Here is a 17,780-nt window from a genome sequence, read left to right on the forward strand (position 1 = left end):
GCAAACATATAGGCCTATACGATGATGGGTCCCCCGGTGGTTTGCCTGGCTTCGGCAGCAACACGAGCTTTTGAACCTTCCACGGGTCGGGGAAGTGTCCTTCGTCCAGGCATTTCTGCAGGACTGTTCGAAACCTATCCGGGAATGCTTGAACCGCCGATTTCAGGGCGAAATTCGGGATTCCATCCGGGCCGGGAGCTTTCTTCACCTTCAATCTCTTCGCTACTGCCACAAGTTCTTCGTTGGTGATCAGATGACCTTCGGCGTTGCTACCCCCTTCGTCGTTGTACGGTGTAGGAGGCCATGTCGTTGGGTCATGTCTTGGGAAGAGCCCTTCCACAATGACCTTCAGCTTGTCGGGACACGTTTCAGCCACCATCGATGGGCCTCTGATCTTCGCCATCGCGACACGATATGCGCTCCCCCAAGGGTTCGCATCAGCGTCTTGGCATAACTCCTTGAAGCAGTTTGTCTTGCTGCATTTGATCGCTTTCTTGAGCGCGGCCTTTGCAGACCGGTACTCCTCTCTGCGCTCCTCTCTAGTTGCTTCGGATCTTGCTCTCTGGACTCGTCTTCTGGCGCTGAGGCAACTTGCCCGAAGGGTACCGAGTTCTTCATTCCACCAGTAAGCTGGACGACGACAGTTCCTTGGCTCCAGTCTCCGCGGCATGGTTGTGTCGCATGCTGTCACTAGTTGTGCTGTTAGCACGTCGGCACTCAAGTCTTGGGGACCATCACACCAATGGAGCGCTTCCACGAAGAGACCCTCGTCGAAGTACTGCAGCTTCCATTTCCTTCCGTAGGACCGGCTGCTCCTATCTGGTACAGGGGCTCGTCTCCCGATGCTGTACCGGATCGCTTGGTGATCGCTATGGGTATAGTCCTCACTCACCCTCCAGTTCATGTCGGCCGCCAGTCGCGGGCTACAGAACGTAACGTCGATAATGGACTCACGACCGTCTTTGCGGAAGGTACTGCTGGTTCCGCGATTCGCCAGCCTAACGTCTAGCTTTGCCAGAGCTTCCATTAGGCTATACCCCCTAGCATTGGTGCATCTGCTACCCCACTCGACCGACCACGCGTTGAAGTCACCTCCGATAACGATCGGGCTTCGTCCGATCAGTTCATCGGTCAGACTATCCAGCATCTGCTGAAACTGCTCCAAGGTCCATCTTGGGGGAGCATAGCAGCTACAGAAGAAGGTTCCGTTTACTTTGGCGATCACGAATCCTTCAAACGCCCTCGAGACCACTTCCTGTATGGGGTACCGCCCCATCACGTGTATCGCCGCCATTCTTGCTGTATCCGCGGCCCAGTTTCCGTTGTCGTGAGGAACTCGGTACGGTTCTGCAATAATTGCCACGTCACACCCCGTCTCCGCGGTCGACTGCCACAGCAGTTGCTGTGCAGTGTCGCAGTGATTGAGGTTCACCTGGGACACCTCCACTACTTTTTGCCCGAGGCCAGCTTCTTGTACACCGGGCAATTAAAGCCACCCGTCGCATGGCTATTGCCATCGCCTTCTTTACAGAGCACGCACTTCGGCTTATTTTTGCAGTCTCTTGCCATGTGGCCTTCTCTACCACATCTTCTGCAACTGTTGGTTCGATCGGGACCGTCGCAATTTCTCGCCTGGTGGCCGAAACCCATACAGCGGAAACACCTCGTCATCTGCTGGGTCACTCGAGGAACAGGCCTCAGTGGGCACACCGACCACCCTACTTTGACCTTGCCGGCTTCCAGCAGCTTAGACGCCGAAGGCGTCGATAGTCGGACCGACGCAATTTGCGTGCCGCCGTAGGCTTTCCTCAACCGGATTGCCATCGGTGTCGTGCGGTCATCCAGAAGAACGATCAGCGCATCTTCTAGCTCTTCCTCCGTCGTGATCTCGTCCAGGTTCCTGCACTCAATCGTTGTCTCCGGCGATAGCGCCCTTACCTTCGACTCGTAGCCTACGGCTTTCTCGACGAGGGACTTAAAAGCTGAGCTCTTGACCGCGGGGTCATTCTTCAGCTCAAAAAGCATCGCTCCGGTCTGTGTGCGCCTGGTTTTAACCACGTTCTCGCCAAGCTCCTTGAGTTCCGGATCGGTTCGTACTTTCCGGAGGAGGTCTGCGTACGAAACACCTTCCTTCACCTCGACCACCAAAGCCTCGCCTTTGTTACGCTCCCTGCGAAACTTGGGTTTTTGGGTGTCCTCGTTCTGCTTCCCTTTTTTCTTCCGCTTCTTTTTCTTGACCTTCTCCCATTCCTCCTTCCCTGGGTCTGGTTCTGGCTCCTTCGCTGGGTCCGGACTGTCTCCATTCCCCTGCTTCTGCTTCTTTGCGTCCTCCTCCTCTCCAGGCGTTTCCCTGTCCCTTTTAGAGCCTGGGCCGGGCGGCGTTTTCGGTTCTTTCTCCCGTAGCGCTTCCTCCTCCAGTTTTGCGTTCAGCGTTTCTTCGGCTCTTTCAGCTCTGAGCTTCAGTGAATTCCGCGTCACCACCAGCGAGCTGTTTTCGCGCTCTGCGGCATTCATGGCTGCCTTGACTCCATTCACCATCTGCTTGATTCTGGTGTGGACGTTGTTTTTGTCCTTGATGAAATCAAAGAGTTCGTTAACCCTCCTTCTGACCTCCTGCAACGCGGTCCTTCCGAGCAGGACTCCGTCCTGAGGGGTACTGCCGGCGAAGTTCAACAAGGATGACTTGGGAGTCTCCTCTCCAATTACTCCTATCTGCTGACTCGAAGCAGCCGCCTGGTTCAACACTGGGGATCTCAACACCTTCCCGCTTCCACGGAACGCGCTCGCCACCCCGCCTGCTGTGTCGCCGCCGTTTGACTCGCCTCCTGCCATTTCGACGTTTGCGTCCTCTTCTACCTCCGTGTTTTCCGATGCTTGGGGCGCATCGGGACCCTTTTGTTGGTTTGTTTCACTTGTCTTCATTTTGAATCCCACGAGTCGTTAGGGAAATACGGTCCGCTGCGCCAGTGCCCTGCCGTGACGCAGTAAGGGCAAATTACGTGTGGGGTTCGCCCCTGTGCCCCACAGGCTCCGTTATCGACTGGGAATTTGTTGAACCCCCCCAGCCATGCATCCCTCGACACGGGTCGCGTCACATCTTGGATTCGGGGTTTGGTGAGGTTTTGGGCTAAAACACTTATAGCGGCGTTCGATCGCTTGACAGAGGTGTTTACGGACCCATGTGGTTTTTTTTCGAAGAAATTAAACAGAGCCCTTGTTCAATTCCGCCACGTCCTAGACATCCTCCCGCTGCTGGTCCGGGGGCGATGCAATGAATGTATGCAATCGCCGACAGCTATCCGCCTACTGCAACCCGCCCGGTAGCTGGCAGCTAAGCTCCGCAGGGACCCTCACCTGTCCCCACGGTTCACGGGTGTGTGTGTGTGTGTGTGTGTGTGTGTGTGTGTGTGTGTGTGTGTGTGTGTGTGTGTGTGTGTGTGTGTGTGTGTGTGTGTGTGTGTGTGTGTGTGTGTGTGTGTTTATTTTTTATTTTTATTTTTTTACAAGGTCGGAATCTGCTATCAGACACCTGAGAATTCATTTCTCAGGTAGTGTGGGGTTGGGAAAACCAAAAGAGTTTTCCCGACCCACTAAACCAGTCCTTGAACGCCGTGCCCTTTTCCCCCCGGGACCACCTTTCGGTATAACTTCGGGGGGAGGCGTTGCATTTTCTGCACTAGTCTACTTACAGGATCCATGCCGGGTGCTAGAACCATTTCCTGTTCTACATACATATGAGTCCATGCGAGGGTTTAACCGCGCCCAAGAATCGCGTTGCTTTTGATCGGTTAGTCATATGCAGCCCTCTCCTTGGACCATCGAGACGTGTACCGATTTGGTAGAGCCAACCGTCATAACGTGCTCTCCTTCACAGCCACACTCGTGGGTTCTCAACTCCTGTGACCATCGAGACGTGTACCGATTTGGTAGAGCCGACCATCATAACGTGCTCTCCTTCACAGCCACACTCGTGGGTTTTCGACTAGGCTTCTAGTCGTTCCTCCTCTGGTCGTCTCTCCATTTCCGCTGGAGAGCCGAAGTGATCTGCGTCACCGCTCCGACGACCGCATTCCACTTGGCGATGTCGCTGCACATTCTTCGCACCACATTATCCGGGCTGGTGTCTGCTCCGATAATGGCCAGCATTTCGCTTCGCGCTGCCTCGAAGCGAGGGCAGCTGAACACCACGTGCTCCGGTGTTTCCTCGCAATCGACGCAGTCCGGACAGAGCGGAGACTCTGCATGTCCGAACCTGTGCAGGTACTTCCTGAAGCAGCCATGGCCCGACAGGAACTGTGTGAGGTGGAAGGTGACCTCTCCATGCCTTCTGCTCACCCACGTGGATACGGACGGGATAAGCCGATGCGTCCATCTGCCTTTCTCCGTGGTGTCCCACTCACGTTGCCACCTTGCCAGCGATTCGACTTTCGCAGCTTCCCGGATACCTCTCGTGCCTCTCCGGGTGTAGCGCACGGTGTCCTCCTCCAGTGTGATGCCGATGGGGATCATTCCGGCTATAACGCCAACCGCTTCCGACGAAATGGTCCTGTACGCGCTTGCAACCCGCATGGCCATCAGTCTCTGCGTTCTGTCGAGCAGCGCTCGATTTCGCTTCGTCCCCAGCGCCGTCCACCATACCGGTCCGCCGTACCTAAGTATGGACGTCGCGACACTTGCCAAGAGGCGGCGCCTACTGCTCCTGGGTCCAGCGTTGTTCGGCATAATCCTCGACAGTGCCATGATCGCCTTAGCCGCCCTCTCGCAGGCGTAATCGACGTGGCTGTTGAAGTTCAGCCGGTCATCCACCATCACCCCGAGGTACTTGAGCGCTCTCTTCGAGTGCACTACGTGTTCCCCAACTTGTATCTGGGCCTGCTGCACCTTCTTGTGGTTACTAACCAGAACCATCTCCGTCTTTTGGTGAGCGATCCGCAGCTTCACCTCGAGCATCCAGTTCTCGATCATTGCGATTGCCTCCATAGCCAGCACTTCGACCTCCTCGACATTTTCGCCGGTTACCGTCAGCACTATGTCGTCTGCAAAGCCAACAATCTCTACGCCGTTGGGTAGCCCCAGTGTCAACACTCCGTCATACATTCCGTTCCACAGTGCTTCCACAGTGCTGAACCCAGAATGGATCCCTGCGGAACTCCCGCGGTAACAACAACGGTTTTTTGTCCATCGGCAGTGTCGTAGACCAGCACGCGGTTCTCGAAGTAGCTCTTTAAGATCCTGCACAAATAGTCAGGCACCTTCATTTTGTGCAGCGCTGCTGCTATGGCCGCCCAGCTCGCACTGTTGAACGCGTTCTTGACGTCAATCGTGACTATTGCGCAGCAACGGTTCCCCCTGCGTTTTTTCCTCCGCGCTTCGTCGGCTTTCTCGACCACTTTCCGGATGGCGTCCACCGTGGATCTCCCTTTACGGAAGCCGAACTGCCTCGCTGCTAAGCCATGCTCGCTCTCCGTGTACTTGGTCAGCCGGTTAAGGATGATCCGTTCCAGAAGCTTTCCGAGGGTGTCCAGCAAACATATAGGCCTATACGATGATGGGTCCCCCGGTGGTTTGCCTGGCTTCGGCAGCAACACGAGCTTTTGAACCTTCCACGGGTCGGGGAAGTGTCCTTCGTCCAGGCATTTCTGCAGGACTGTTCGAAACCTATCCGGGAATGCTTGAACCGCCGATTTCAGGGCGAAATTCGGGATTCCATCCGGGCCGGGAGCTTTCTTCACCTTCAATCTCTTCGTGTGTGTGTGTGTGTGTGTGTGTGTGTGTGTGTGTGTGTGTGTGTGTGTGTGTGTGTGTGTGTGTGTGTGTGTGTGTGTGTGTGTGTGTGTGTGTGTGTGTGTGTGTGTGTGTGTGTGTGTGTGTGTGTGTGCAACCAACCAAACGGGACCACGCGGTCGCTTCTTACAAATTGAGTTGTTTCCATGTATTTTTAGATCTACATTCTATACATGCAAATAACTCGCATAGGCATTTGGAAGGTGTTAGCTCTGCCGAGCTTCGGTGCAGCGTTGCCACAAGTACAGATATTTTTGGCACAGACCAAACACTCAAACTAATTATTTTTACAGTTAAAATACACTTGAGTAGTTTTTGTAAACTGCACTAAAAAGATAAACATTTTTTGCATCTTTTTACTTGTTTAGTTTTTGATAAAAATGTTTTTCTTTAAAGTTATACTTGATTGAGTGTTTGGTCTGTGCCAAAAATATCTGTACGTGTGGCAAGCCTGCTTCGGTGACCCATTTCTACGCTGGCTAGCCGAGCGCGAGGTACTTCTGCTTTATCGACAAGCCCCGCCCTGAAGAACGTTTGCACCAATCGGGTTTCAAACGTTATTTAGAACTTCCGAACCCTTGTCAAATGGACAAGGACCCAGCGCGTATATAGTTGATAGTAACAGTATTCCTAATTCCAGTCATCGCTCACCAAGCTGTGATGGCGTAGTGGTTAGCATTTTTACTTACCATCCAAAGGACGGGGGATCGAACCCCGACTCGGGCGACTTTGATGTTTCGTTCATGTTCAGAGTTTCAAGATTAATATTTCCTATACTTTCTCGTTGGGAGCAGATGGGAATCGAACCCAGGACCATTCGCTTTGAAAGCGAACACCGTAACCAGTCAGCCACGGCCGCTCTATGCGGCCGGTCAAATCTATTTAATTCTTCGTATGTTCTTGGAAGCTTTCCAATTCGGTTCACCTAGCTTTTTGTGGTGAATTCTGGTCGTGTTGAAAGTTCAATATTCGCCTAACGAGTATGCAACCAGTAAAGTTCTTGAATTCAACTATGCATTCAATATTGCATTTGTCCTGTTCTTAGGTTCACAGATTCAAATCAAGTTTCTTGGATTCTTATTCCTTCTGGTCAACTAAGCCTCGATGGTCTGGTGGTTAGCATTTTTGTCTGCTGACCCAAAGGACGGGGGATCGAACCCCGCCGCGAACTAATGAATTTTTCGTTCATGTTCAAGTTTTCAGAATTCCTTCTATCCATAATTTCTCGATAGGGGCAGATGAGAATCGAACCCAGAACCTTCCGCTTACAAAGCGAACAGCGTAACCATTCAGCCACGCCCTACCCCGTCGAGCAACTCTCTACCAAAACCGGAAATGGATTTTATTTGTATTTTTTTATTTGGCTCAAACTTTGTGGCTATTTTGTGTCATTGGTTCACCCATATAAGTCACCATACAATTTTGGCAGCTGTCCATACAAAAATGGTACGTTAATATTCTATCAGCTGTAACTTTTGAGTGCATTTTCTGATCAATTTGGTGTCTTCGGCAAAGTTGTAGGTATTGATGAGGACTATTGAGAAAAAATAAGTACACGGAGAAAAAAAATTGCCGGTTTATTAATTAACATAAAAAAACTCAATTTCCCAACAAACTCTTTTTTTTTGATTTCAGAGATTTTTTGATATGTTTTAGGGGACAAAAACCCGCAAATTTTGAGCTATAGAGAAGTATGGTCAAAAAATCTGGCCAAGTTATGAATTTTTGAAAAAAACAGTGATTTTTGGAAAAAAAAACCGTAATTTTATATCAAAAAAGTTTTTCACGCAAAATTGAATTTGCAATCGAAAAGTACACCATATTCTTGATTTACACAACGAAATGGGGGTGTTTAATTCGAGAATCGTTTAAATAAAGAATGTCCATGACTTAAATTGAGAATATGACTTAAATTAAGAATCTTTAGGATTTCGTAATTTGTCGGAGAATTTTCATCATGTATCAATTGTATTTGGTTTAGTCATGTCATTAAAACATTTAAGCATGGTTTTGGAACACCTGGGATGTTCTAGTCCATCCGAAACTTCCGGAAATTTTGTGCAGCAGGCTAACCGAAGAAACAAGTTGAAACTTCAAAATTTTGACAACGGATCCTACCCAGACTGCTTCAGTGAGTGCGGTAGGCTACAGTGCATTGTTGTAACAACTTATTGGGATGATCTGGGACATCCAAGGACTCCCTGGAGTTAAGATCTGTGGGTCTACCGCCGTAACAAGCAAGAGGTCGACGGATTTTGACCCCGGAACATATCCGCATAGCTTCAGTGAGTATGGTAGACTACTTTGCTGATGTGTAGGGATGTCCTGGGTCATCCAAGATCTTCCTGGAGTTAAGATCTGTGGGTCTACCGCCGTAATAAGCAAGAGGTCGACGGATTTCGACCCCGGAATATACCCGCATAGCTTCAGTAAGCATGGTAGACTACTTTGCTGATCTGTTGGGCTATCTTGTGTCATCCAAGGACTCCCTGGAGTTAAGATCTGTGGGTCTACCGCCGTAACAAGCCAGAGGTCGACGGATTTTGACCCCGGAACATATCCGCATAGCTTCAGTGAGAATTGTAGACTACTTTGCTGATGTGTAGGGATGATCTGGGACATCCAAGGACTCCCTGGAGTTAAGATCTGTGGGTCTACCGCCGTAACAAGCAAGAGGTCGACGGATTTTGACCCCGGAACATATCCGCATAGCTTCAGTGAGTATGGTAGACTACTTTGCTGATGTGTAGGGATGTCCTGGGTCATCCAAGGACTCCCTGGAGTTAAGATCTGTGGGTCTACCGCCGTAACAAGCAAGAGGTCGACGGATTTTGACCCCGGAACATATCCGCATAGCTTCAGTGAGTATGGTAGACTACTTTGCTGATGTGTAGAGATGTCCTGGGTCATCCAAGAACTTCCTGGAGTTAAGATCTGTGGGTCTACCACCGTAACAAGCAAGAGGTCGACGGATTTCGACCCCGGAATATACCCGCATAGCTTCAGTAAGCATGGTAGACTACTTTGCTGATCTGTTGGGCTGTCTTGTGTCATCCAAGGACTCCCTGGAGTTAAGATCTGTGGGTCTACCTCCGTAACAAGCCAGAGGTCGACGGATTTTGACCCCGGAACATATCCGCATAGCTTCAGTGAGAATTGTAGACTACTTTGCTGATGTGTAGGAATGACCTGGGTCATTTAAGGACTCCCTGGAGTTAAGATCTGTGGGTCTACCACCGTAACAAGCAAGAGGTCGACGGATTTTGACCCTGGAATATACCCGTATAGCTTCAGTAAGTATGGTAGACTACTTTGCTGATGTGTTGGGCTGACTTGGGTCATCCAAGGACTCTCTGGAGTTAAGATCTGAGGGTCTACCACCGTAACAAGCAAGAGGTCGACGAATTTTGACCCCGGAATATACCCGCATAGCTTCAGTGAGTATGGTAGACTACTTTGCTGATGTGTAGGGATGTCCTGGGTCATCCAAGGACTCCTTGGAGTTAAGATCTGAGGGTCTACCACCGTAACAAGCAAGAGGTCGACGGATTTTGACCCCGGGACTTACCCGCATGGCTTCAGAGCGTATGGTAGACTACTTTGCTGATGTTCTAGGATGTTCTAGGTCGTCCAAGGACTCCCTGATGTTAAGATCTGAGTGTCTACCGCCGTAACAAGCCAGAGGTCGACGGTTTTTGACACGGGACTCACTCGCATAGCTTTAGTGAGTATGATAGACTAATTTGCTGATGTGCTGAGATGTTCTGGGTCATCCAAGGACTCCCTGGAGATATGATAGACCACCAGATCTTAACTCCAAGGAGTCCTTGGATGACCCAAGTCAGCCCAACACATCAGCAAAGTAGTCTACCATACTTACTGAAGCTATGCGGATATGTTCCGGGGTCGAAATCCGTCAACCTCTTGCTTGTTACGGCGGTAGACCCACAGATCTTAACTCCAGGGAGTCCTTGGATGACACAAGACAGCCCAACAGATCAGCAAAGTAGTCTACCATGCTTACTGAAGCGATGCGGGTATATTCCGGGGTCAAAATCCGTCGACCTCTTGCTTGTTACGGCGGTAGACCCACAGATCTTAACTCCAGGAAGTTCTTGGATGACCCAGGACATTCCTACACATCAGCAAAGTAGTCTACCATACTCACTGGAGCTATGCGGATATGTTCCGGGGTCGAAATCCGTCGACCTCTTGCTTGTTACGGCGGTAGACCCACAGATCTTTACTCCAGGGAGTCCTTGGATGACCCAGGACATCCCTACACATCAGCAAAGTAGTCTACCATACTCACTGAAGCTATGCGGATATGTTCCGGGGTCAAAATCCGTCGACCTCTTGCTTATTACGGCGGTAGACCCACAGATCTTAACTCCAGGGAGTCCTTGGATGTCCCAGATCATCCCAATAAGTTGTTACAACAATGCACTGTAGCCTACCGCACTCACTGAAGCAGTCTGGGTAGGATCCGTTGTCAAAATTTTGAAGTTTCAACTTGTTTCTTCGGTTAGCCTGCTGCACAAAATTTCCGGAAGTTTCGGATGGACTAGAACATCCCAGGTGTTCCAAAACCATGCTTAAATGTTTTAATGACATAACTAAACCAAATACAATTGATACATGATGAAAATTCTCCGACAAATTACGAAATCCCAAAGATTCTTAATTTAAGTCATATTCTCAATTTATGTCATGGACATTCTGATTTTAAGTCATGACTTAAAAAAAGTTGCGTAAATCGAGAATCGTTTAAAAAAAGGTGACTTAAAAAAGAATATGGTGTACTTTGCAGATTTTCGAATAAAGGGCTCCGTTTTCAAGATTCAGCCATCGAAAGTTTGATTTTAGCGAAATATTTGCAGTTTTGCGATTTTTAAAATATGTGACCATGAGTGACCATTTCTAAGAATTTTTTTTTAAAGTTCAAAAAATTCCAAAAAATCAATATTACGCCCTTTTGAAATGTTAATCTTGATTCAAAAAAATGCAAAACTTTATTTTTGAAAAGATCGGAAAATTTCACGAATGTTTCATGTTTTAACATTGAAAATCGGACCATGTTGGTTGTTTGGGTGGGACTTAGAAAACTTAAATTTTCGTGTCTCTTTTTCTTTAAGTCGCTGTATCAGAAGTCCAATTTTCAATGTCTCTTAGACAATTTCATAACAATTTTTTTCTGAACTTTTCAAAAAAATATTTTTTAGAAATGGTCACTCATGGTCACAATTTTTAAAAATCGCAAAACTGCAAATATTTCGCTAAAATCAATCTTTTGGTGGCTATATCTTGAAAACGGAGCCCTTTATCAAAAAATCTGTAAAGTACATATCAAATTGATCCAAAAAAAATTTTTTGGTAGGAAATTTTCGTTTTTTCCCAAAAAACATTACTTTTTCAAAAATTCATAACTCGGCGGCAGATTTTTTGACCATATTTCTCTATAGCTCAAAAGTTGCGGGTTTTTGACCCCTAAAACATAAAAAATCTCTAAAATAAAAAAAAATACTCTTAAATCAAAAAATACTATTTAGGGAAATTGAGTTTATGTGAAGAAAATGTTAATTAAAAATTCGGCAAATTTTTTTCCGTGTGCCTGTCATTTCTACCACTAGATTACGGTGGTACATTTAGCAACGATCTATATAGTCTACGTGTATTTGAAGAATTAATACAAGGCGGATTTCCCCTCTATGTTATTGTGTACAAATAATATACAAATAAACGTGTCTACGGAGAATCGAAGCTTGAGCAGTATTTGCTCTATAGTTCGGAAAGTCGCTAACAGTCCAGTTCTGAACATTGTCAGCGCACGAATATTATATTGAAAGCAGTACTTTGTAAGCTTGGAAGAAGCTTGTGAGAGATGCCTCGCTTCAAATTAAACCGCATGATTATTTTGATAATTTTAGTATGTACGTTGATGATAGGACAAAGTCAAAGTCAAAGGTTAGTAATACATTGCTTCGTCACTAAGAACATATACAAAAGTTTTTTTTTTGCATAGGTCCTACTAACATATGAAACACAATAGCTTACAACTCTCAAGAAAAATGCTAGAAAACTCACTTTTGTTCCTACATCTTACCTTGTTTTACTCATAGCTATGAAGTAAATTATCTACACATAAAAAAATATGTAATTTTACACAAAACACAAACCACACGCTTCACAACGTAAACTTGAAACTTAACTGAAAATGTTGAAGGTTACATAACAACCTCAGTGTAAATCCAAATTCAACCTTCCGTTATATATTCCACATCATTGATCATCATTGTAAATGTAAACTTGAATATGACGCATCCTCACTTAAATTCGTATCTAATTAACTAATCATAATTTTGCTTGCATATCTTTTAGCTTGTTTGTTTTAGGACAATCAACCATTCGACCATTTGCTCCTTATAGCGTAACCATAACAAACACTATGCAAAAAAATATACAACTTGAGCTGGTGTTGTACGGATATGACATGAATCAAACCAAAAAAATTACACTTAAACGCGAGTCTGAACAAAATATTGCGTTCGAGGTGAGTATGTTTCAGCCCAAAACACACTTCTCCAAAAATTTGCCCAGATCTTATTTTTGTTTAAGAGCGAGTTTTCCTCTAGTGATTTGGATAAATCTTTCAGCGTTTGTTTGTCTATACCGTTTACGACAAAGAAAAAAAAAGGGAATTGAATTTTGAGGTCCAAAAATAATTTTTTTTTTAATTTCTCGCAATTCCCTAAAACTGGATAAAATCCAATGCTGCATTCGAAACGTCTTCTGAAGCACTTTGAAATTTGTCACAAAGGACCGGGATTTGTTTGACTATTTCTCTTAGCTTTTGCAAAATACTGTTAGAAATTGATATCATGTAGGCCTGCAGAGCAAAAAAAAACGATGTTAAAAGTTTGTTATAGAAAAATCGAAAAATATGAGAAAAACTGCGATTGTGAACCGAAACTTTTACTGACATCTACTTCAAAAAAAATCCAATTGTGTTCTAATCTCATGAAATCAACCCGTTTTGTGAAGGATTGCTCTAAGACTTAAATAGGACCTGGGTGATTTTGGAACTCATATTAATATAACAAAGTATTCATTTCAGCCACAAAACGTCTTGGGAGATAGTTATAAGTTGGTAGTAAGGAGTTTGAATCCCACCTTTACTTTTAAAGAAGAAGTCGAACTTATGCCTGATACAAGGTTGTCTATATTCATCCAATTCGATAAATTAATCTACAAACCTAGTGACATGGTGAACTTCAGAGTGATTGTGGTAGATTTAAACACCAGACCTGTGGCTAATCTTTCCTACATTGAGGTTAGAATAGAGGACTCTGAAGATACTTCCATACGTGAATGGCAGTTTGCTGAACTGCAAAATGGATTGTTTGAGTCGTCCATGCAATTGCCTTCCTCGCCAAATTTAGGTGTTTGGAAGCTTACTGTTAAATCGCCGACGGTTTGCTCTTACTTTTCATATAAACAGAAGCAAAAAATATTCCAGATTTGAGTTTTGTTCCAGGTGACGAAGATTAAAGAATTTGAAGTCAAACAGTATGAACCGCCCAAATTTTGGATTAGGGTGTTCCCAACAGAGGTACCATTTATGGAGAGTAAATTTTTAAATTTAACAGTGGAATCTGCGTACACTTTTGGTAAACCAGTGACTGGAATTCTTAAAGTTTATTTGTATCCGGAAAAAGAACAAAAAGAGTACGATTACTTTGAGAGCAAAAGTTTTGAAGGGGTATCCATGATTCAGTTTTTTCTTGGCGAAACAGACATCTACGACGAGCAAGATTTTCGAGATGTGTTTGTAAATGTTACTTTAACTGAGGCACACACAAGTAAGTATCATGGATTTATTAAGTTGCAACAAAAACGCATAGATTACATTAACTGCTCTATCTCTTGCATGCATGAATGTTGTTGGTACAGCCAGTTTACATTTTTAAATTGCATGATATTTTGTCGAGAAGTTTCTATAAATTTGGCTAGGAAACATTGAAGAATGGACCTCCGGCTGCTGAGATACAGCGAATAGAAGAAAAAACAGAAAGTTGTCCGGTTTCCATGAATTCTGAATTAGTTTTTTTTTGAAAAGATCAGAAAATTTCAAAATTTGAGCGAGTTGTGGCGCTAAACCATGGCAAATAGTGTCCAGGGAATTTGTTGAAATACAATGTCCCATCCTCGAGGGTCCGGAAGCACCAAAACTTCTTAGCATGGTGGCTTCCAACGATTTAGTGTCTATACAAAACAGGACGGGAGCGGGGGATCCCCACGTTTCTTCCTCCCCTGTAGATTCAGAACTGTATTGCTGTTTAAACATTCGTGTTCAAACTCAATCCAATTCAACGAATCATCTTTGCGGTAAACTTTACGCTGTTGGCCTGGCCGCTTTAACGTTTGTGATGTTTCAAAGCAATTTATTTTTCATTTTTGCGATAGGGTTAAGGGGTTACATACATGTAGAAAATCACAAAATTTCATATTACAGAAAATTTATTAAATCCACTTAAAAGATGATTTTCAATCACTCCTGAAAGTTTCACGAATATATTTCATGATGAAACTGAGTTAAAGATGATTTAAGCTCAGAATTTTGCCATGCGCAAAGCAAACTGTCTAACTTTTGTGAGCGTTTTTCTCTGAACACCAAGTTGATTTACGGGTGCCACGATATCTCGAGATGGGATGGACCAAATTGGCTGATATTTTGGGTGAAGACTCCCAAGACATGTCCCGTGTGCATGACGAAGCCCGATTTTGAAATTTAGAATTTTCAAAAAATACAAAAATCAAAAACTGGCGATTTTTTTATATGAAAAACAGAAAAATATTTTTATTTTTTTTTTAATAAACTTTTTGAAAAACGGCCTTTGTCATGCACACGGGACCGGTTTAACGAGTCTTCACCAAAATTTTGAGCCGATTTGGTCGAAGCGATGTTGAGATATCGTGGAACCCGTTTTTTGAAACTGCCAACATCAAATAGCTATATCTCCGCAATGATACAACCAAATTTCTTCAAATTTGTTTTATTAATAGATGAAAATGTATAGTTTAATGCCCTGAAATCAGATTTTGAAAAAAAGTTAAAGTGCGTGCTCAAACTAACCTCTAACATTTTTGCCGATTTACATGTATGCAAGGTGTTTTTCAATCATTTGCAGCCTGAAACGGTGATGAGATTGAAATTTGGTGTCAAAGGGACAATTATGTAAAATTAGACGCCCGATTTGATGGCGTACTTTGAATTCCAAACAAAACGTATTTTTCATCGAAAAAACACTAAAAAAGTTTTAAAAACTCTGCCATTTTCCGTTACTCAACTGTGGAAAAAATTTGGAACATGTCATTTTAAGGGAAATTTAATGTACTTTTCGATTCTACATTGACCCAAAAGGATCATTTTTTCATTAAGAACAAAATTTTTCATTTTTAGATTTCGTGTTTTTTCTAACCTTGCAGGGTTATTTTTGTAGAGTGTAACAATGTTCTACAAAGTTGTAGAGCAATTACAAAAAAATTAATATATAAACATAAGGGGTTTGCATATAAACATCACGAATTATCGCGATTTTACGAAAAACAATTTTTTGAAAAAGTTGGTCGTCGTCGATCATGGCCGTTCATGGTCACCCGCGACACGGACGACTAAACAAAGTAAAACGCAAAATAGTAGTTTATGCAACTAGTTGCAAAAAGAGGATTTTTTCAGCACGAGTCGTACATTTATCCAACGAGGTTCACCGAGTTGGATAAATACGAAGAGTGCTGAAAAAATCCTCTTTTTGCAACAAGTTTCATACAACATTTTTTGCAATTCCGAAAAACACCCATTGAGTGAAACTTTAAGTCAAATTTTCATGTATTTGTCCAATAAATCGTTTAAATAAAAAAAAAGTTGAAAAGTTTTACATTTCGAAACAAGTGCTGAAAAGTAGAACTTTTCAGCATTTATTTTGAAATGTGTTGCTATTCGATTCTGTTATTTTTGGTAGGAAAAAGTAGGCCGTTTCATTTCTTCAGAAGGACAGGAAAAGTTGACAGTTTCACAGCGGATGATGATGTTTATAAGCAAACCCCTTATGTTTATACATCAAATTTTTTGTAATTATCTGCTCTACAACTTTGTAGAACATTTTTCTTTTCAAATGTAATTGTTGTGTATGTTTTATTGCGTTAAAATTTGTTTTAATAGATTATTCTCGGTTAAGTACAAAAATATTGTTTTCTATTCTCAGATACAACCTTATCAATTTGGAAACCTATTCGTGTATACAGGTTTGAATATGACATCAAACTCATTAAACCGGCGGCAGATTTCCGTCCTGGGTTGCCTTTCCCAATGAAAATATCCTTTAAAGATCTCAAAGGACATGCAGTTGGTAATGGTCAAATAATAACATGTCTAATTCGTTATTTTCATGATAACGAAGAGGAAACTTATGAAGAAAGGAATGAAACTATCAACAACAATGGATTACTATTGCTGTCAAACATAATACCTCCAGAAACGGCGAAATCTTTATCCGTTAGGGTAAGAATCCATTTTTAATTTAGTTCTTATCAAAAAGAGTGATTATCTACACCGAAAAAAATAATGTAAATTTGGAAGCTGTAATTTTGGTAGGTTGAATATTACCTCTTTAATGATGTAATTTTACCTCAATTTAGACTGAAAAAGTGACATTACACCAGAAAAGTGGTAAAATTACACATTTCCAGAGGTAAAATTACACCTTTTTTCTGACATAAAAGATGTACCCCTTCCCAGATGTAATATTACTATGATTTTTTTTCTGTGTACGTTTTCGCATTTCGTATGGTCTTAGTTCTGACTACTGCTCCGATGCAAATAGTTTCACATTACAAGATTTTAGAACCACTACCAAAACAGTTATAACCGCCCCGTGCGAATGGAAATAAAATTGCAATACACAGAAAAAAAAATCATGGTAATATTACATCTGGGAAGGGGTACATCTTTTATGTCAGAAAAAATGGGTAATTTTACCTCTGAAAATGTGTAATTTTACCACTATTCTTGTGTAATGTCCCTTTTTCAGTCTTAATTGAGGTAAAATTACATCATAAAAGAGGCAATATTCAACCTTCTAAAATTACACCTTCCAAAATTACACATTTTTTTGCTGTGTAAGTCATATGAACCTTTAAAAGGCCGCCTGACGGTATCTGGACCAGGGTTACCAGATCAAAATTCGAAAAATCTGACAGACGAAAATTGAATAATTCTGAATGGTTAGATGAATATGAATTAGTTCGGAACAAAACATAAAAATTCCTAAAAAATCATGTTTTCAAGCAGCAGAAACACACTATCTCCGGAAAACCCGAAATATCTCCGATGGTCACGAACCATTTTCCCAAAGCTGATCATGAATCAATGACATTTCCCCGAAACCCATATTACCGAAAGGACATTTCCCCGAATGCCACTTCCCCGAAAAGACACTTCCCCTAATAGTCATTTCCCCGAATTCCATTTACCCGAATTTCCCATTTCCCCTAATCGTCCACATCCCCGAATGCCATTTTCCCGAATGGGCCACAATCCCGAATGCCACTTACCCGATTAGTCATATCCCTGAATAGTCATTTCCCTGAACGCCATTTCCCCAAACGCGGTCAAGCCGAAATGCCCGGTGCCCCGGAGCGCGCGCGCTCCTGGGCACCGGGCATTTCGGCTTGACCGCGTTCGGGGAAATAGCATTTTACAGTCGACTCTCTGCTTGTCAATATCCAAGGGACCGTCGAGGAAGAGAATCATCAGATTACAGAACGATGCAAAATGAAGACTCGATTGAAAATATTTTTTTCTTGATACCCAGCTATGGGAGAGAATCATGGCAATGTCCATCAAACAAAAACAAACTAATGTCAAACACACTTTAAAGCTTCGTTTCGCCAAAAAATGTCTATGCAAGCCATGAAAACTGAAATTATTGACAACCGGA

General features: G+C 43.8%; 1 protein-coding gene across 3 annotated transcripts in view; it reads left to right on the forward strand.

Moving 5' to 3' along the window:
• The first annotated feature begins 11,597 nt into the window (after nucleotides 1-11,597).
• The window catches only part of LOC128093260 (thioester-containing protein 1 allele S3-like), a 48,317-nt gene continuing 42,134 nt past the window's right edge, over nucleotides 11,598-17,780 (forward strand). For 2 of the 3 annotated variants that reach the window (XM_052709381.1, XM_052709384.1), the window contains exons 1-5: nucleotides 11,598-11,748; nucleotides 12,163-12,334; nucleotides 12,899-13,255; nucleotides 13,319-13,643; nucleotides 16,047-16,342. In XM_052709381.1, coding sequence (XP_052565341.1) covers nucleotides 11,666-11,748; nucleotides 12,163-12,334; nucleotides 12,899-13,255; nucleotides 13,319-13,643; nucleotides 16,047-16,342 — 1,233 coding nt within the window. In that variant the 5' untranslated portion in view covers nucleotides 11,598-11,665. Of the gene's footprint in view, nucleotides 11,749-12,162; nucleotides 12,335-12,898; nucleotides 13,256-13,304; nucleotides 13,644-16,046; nucleotides 16,343-17,780 lie in introns of those variants that run through there. The other variant, XM_052709385.1, reaches the window with a different exon arrangement.

Source organism: Culex pipiens, chromosome 1, assembly GCF_016801865.2.
Source record: "Culex pipiens pallens isolate TS chromosome 1, TS_CPP_V2, whole genome shotgun sequence".
Classification (NCBI taxonomy): Eukaryota; Metazoa; Arthropoda; class Insecta; order Diptera; family Culicidae; genus Culex; species Culex pipiens.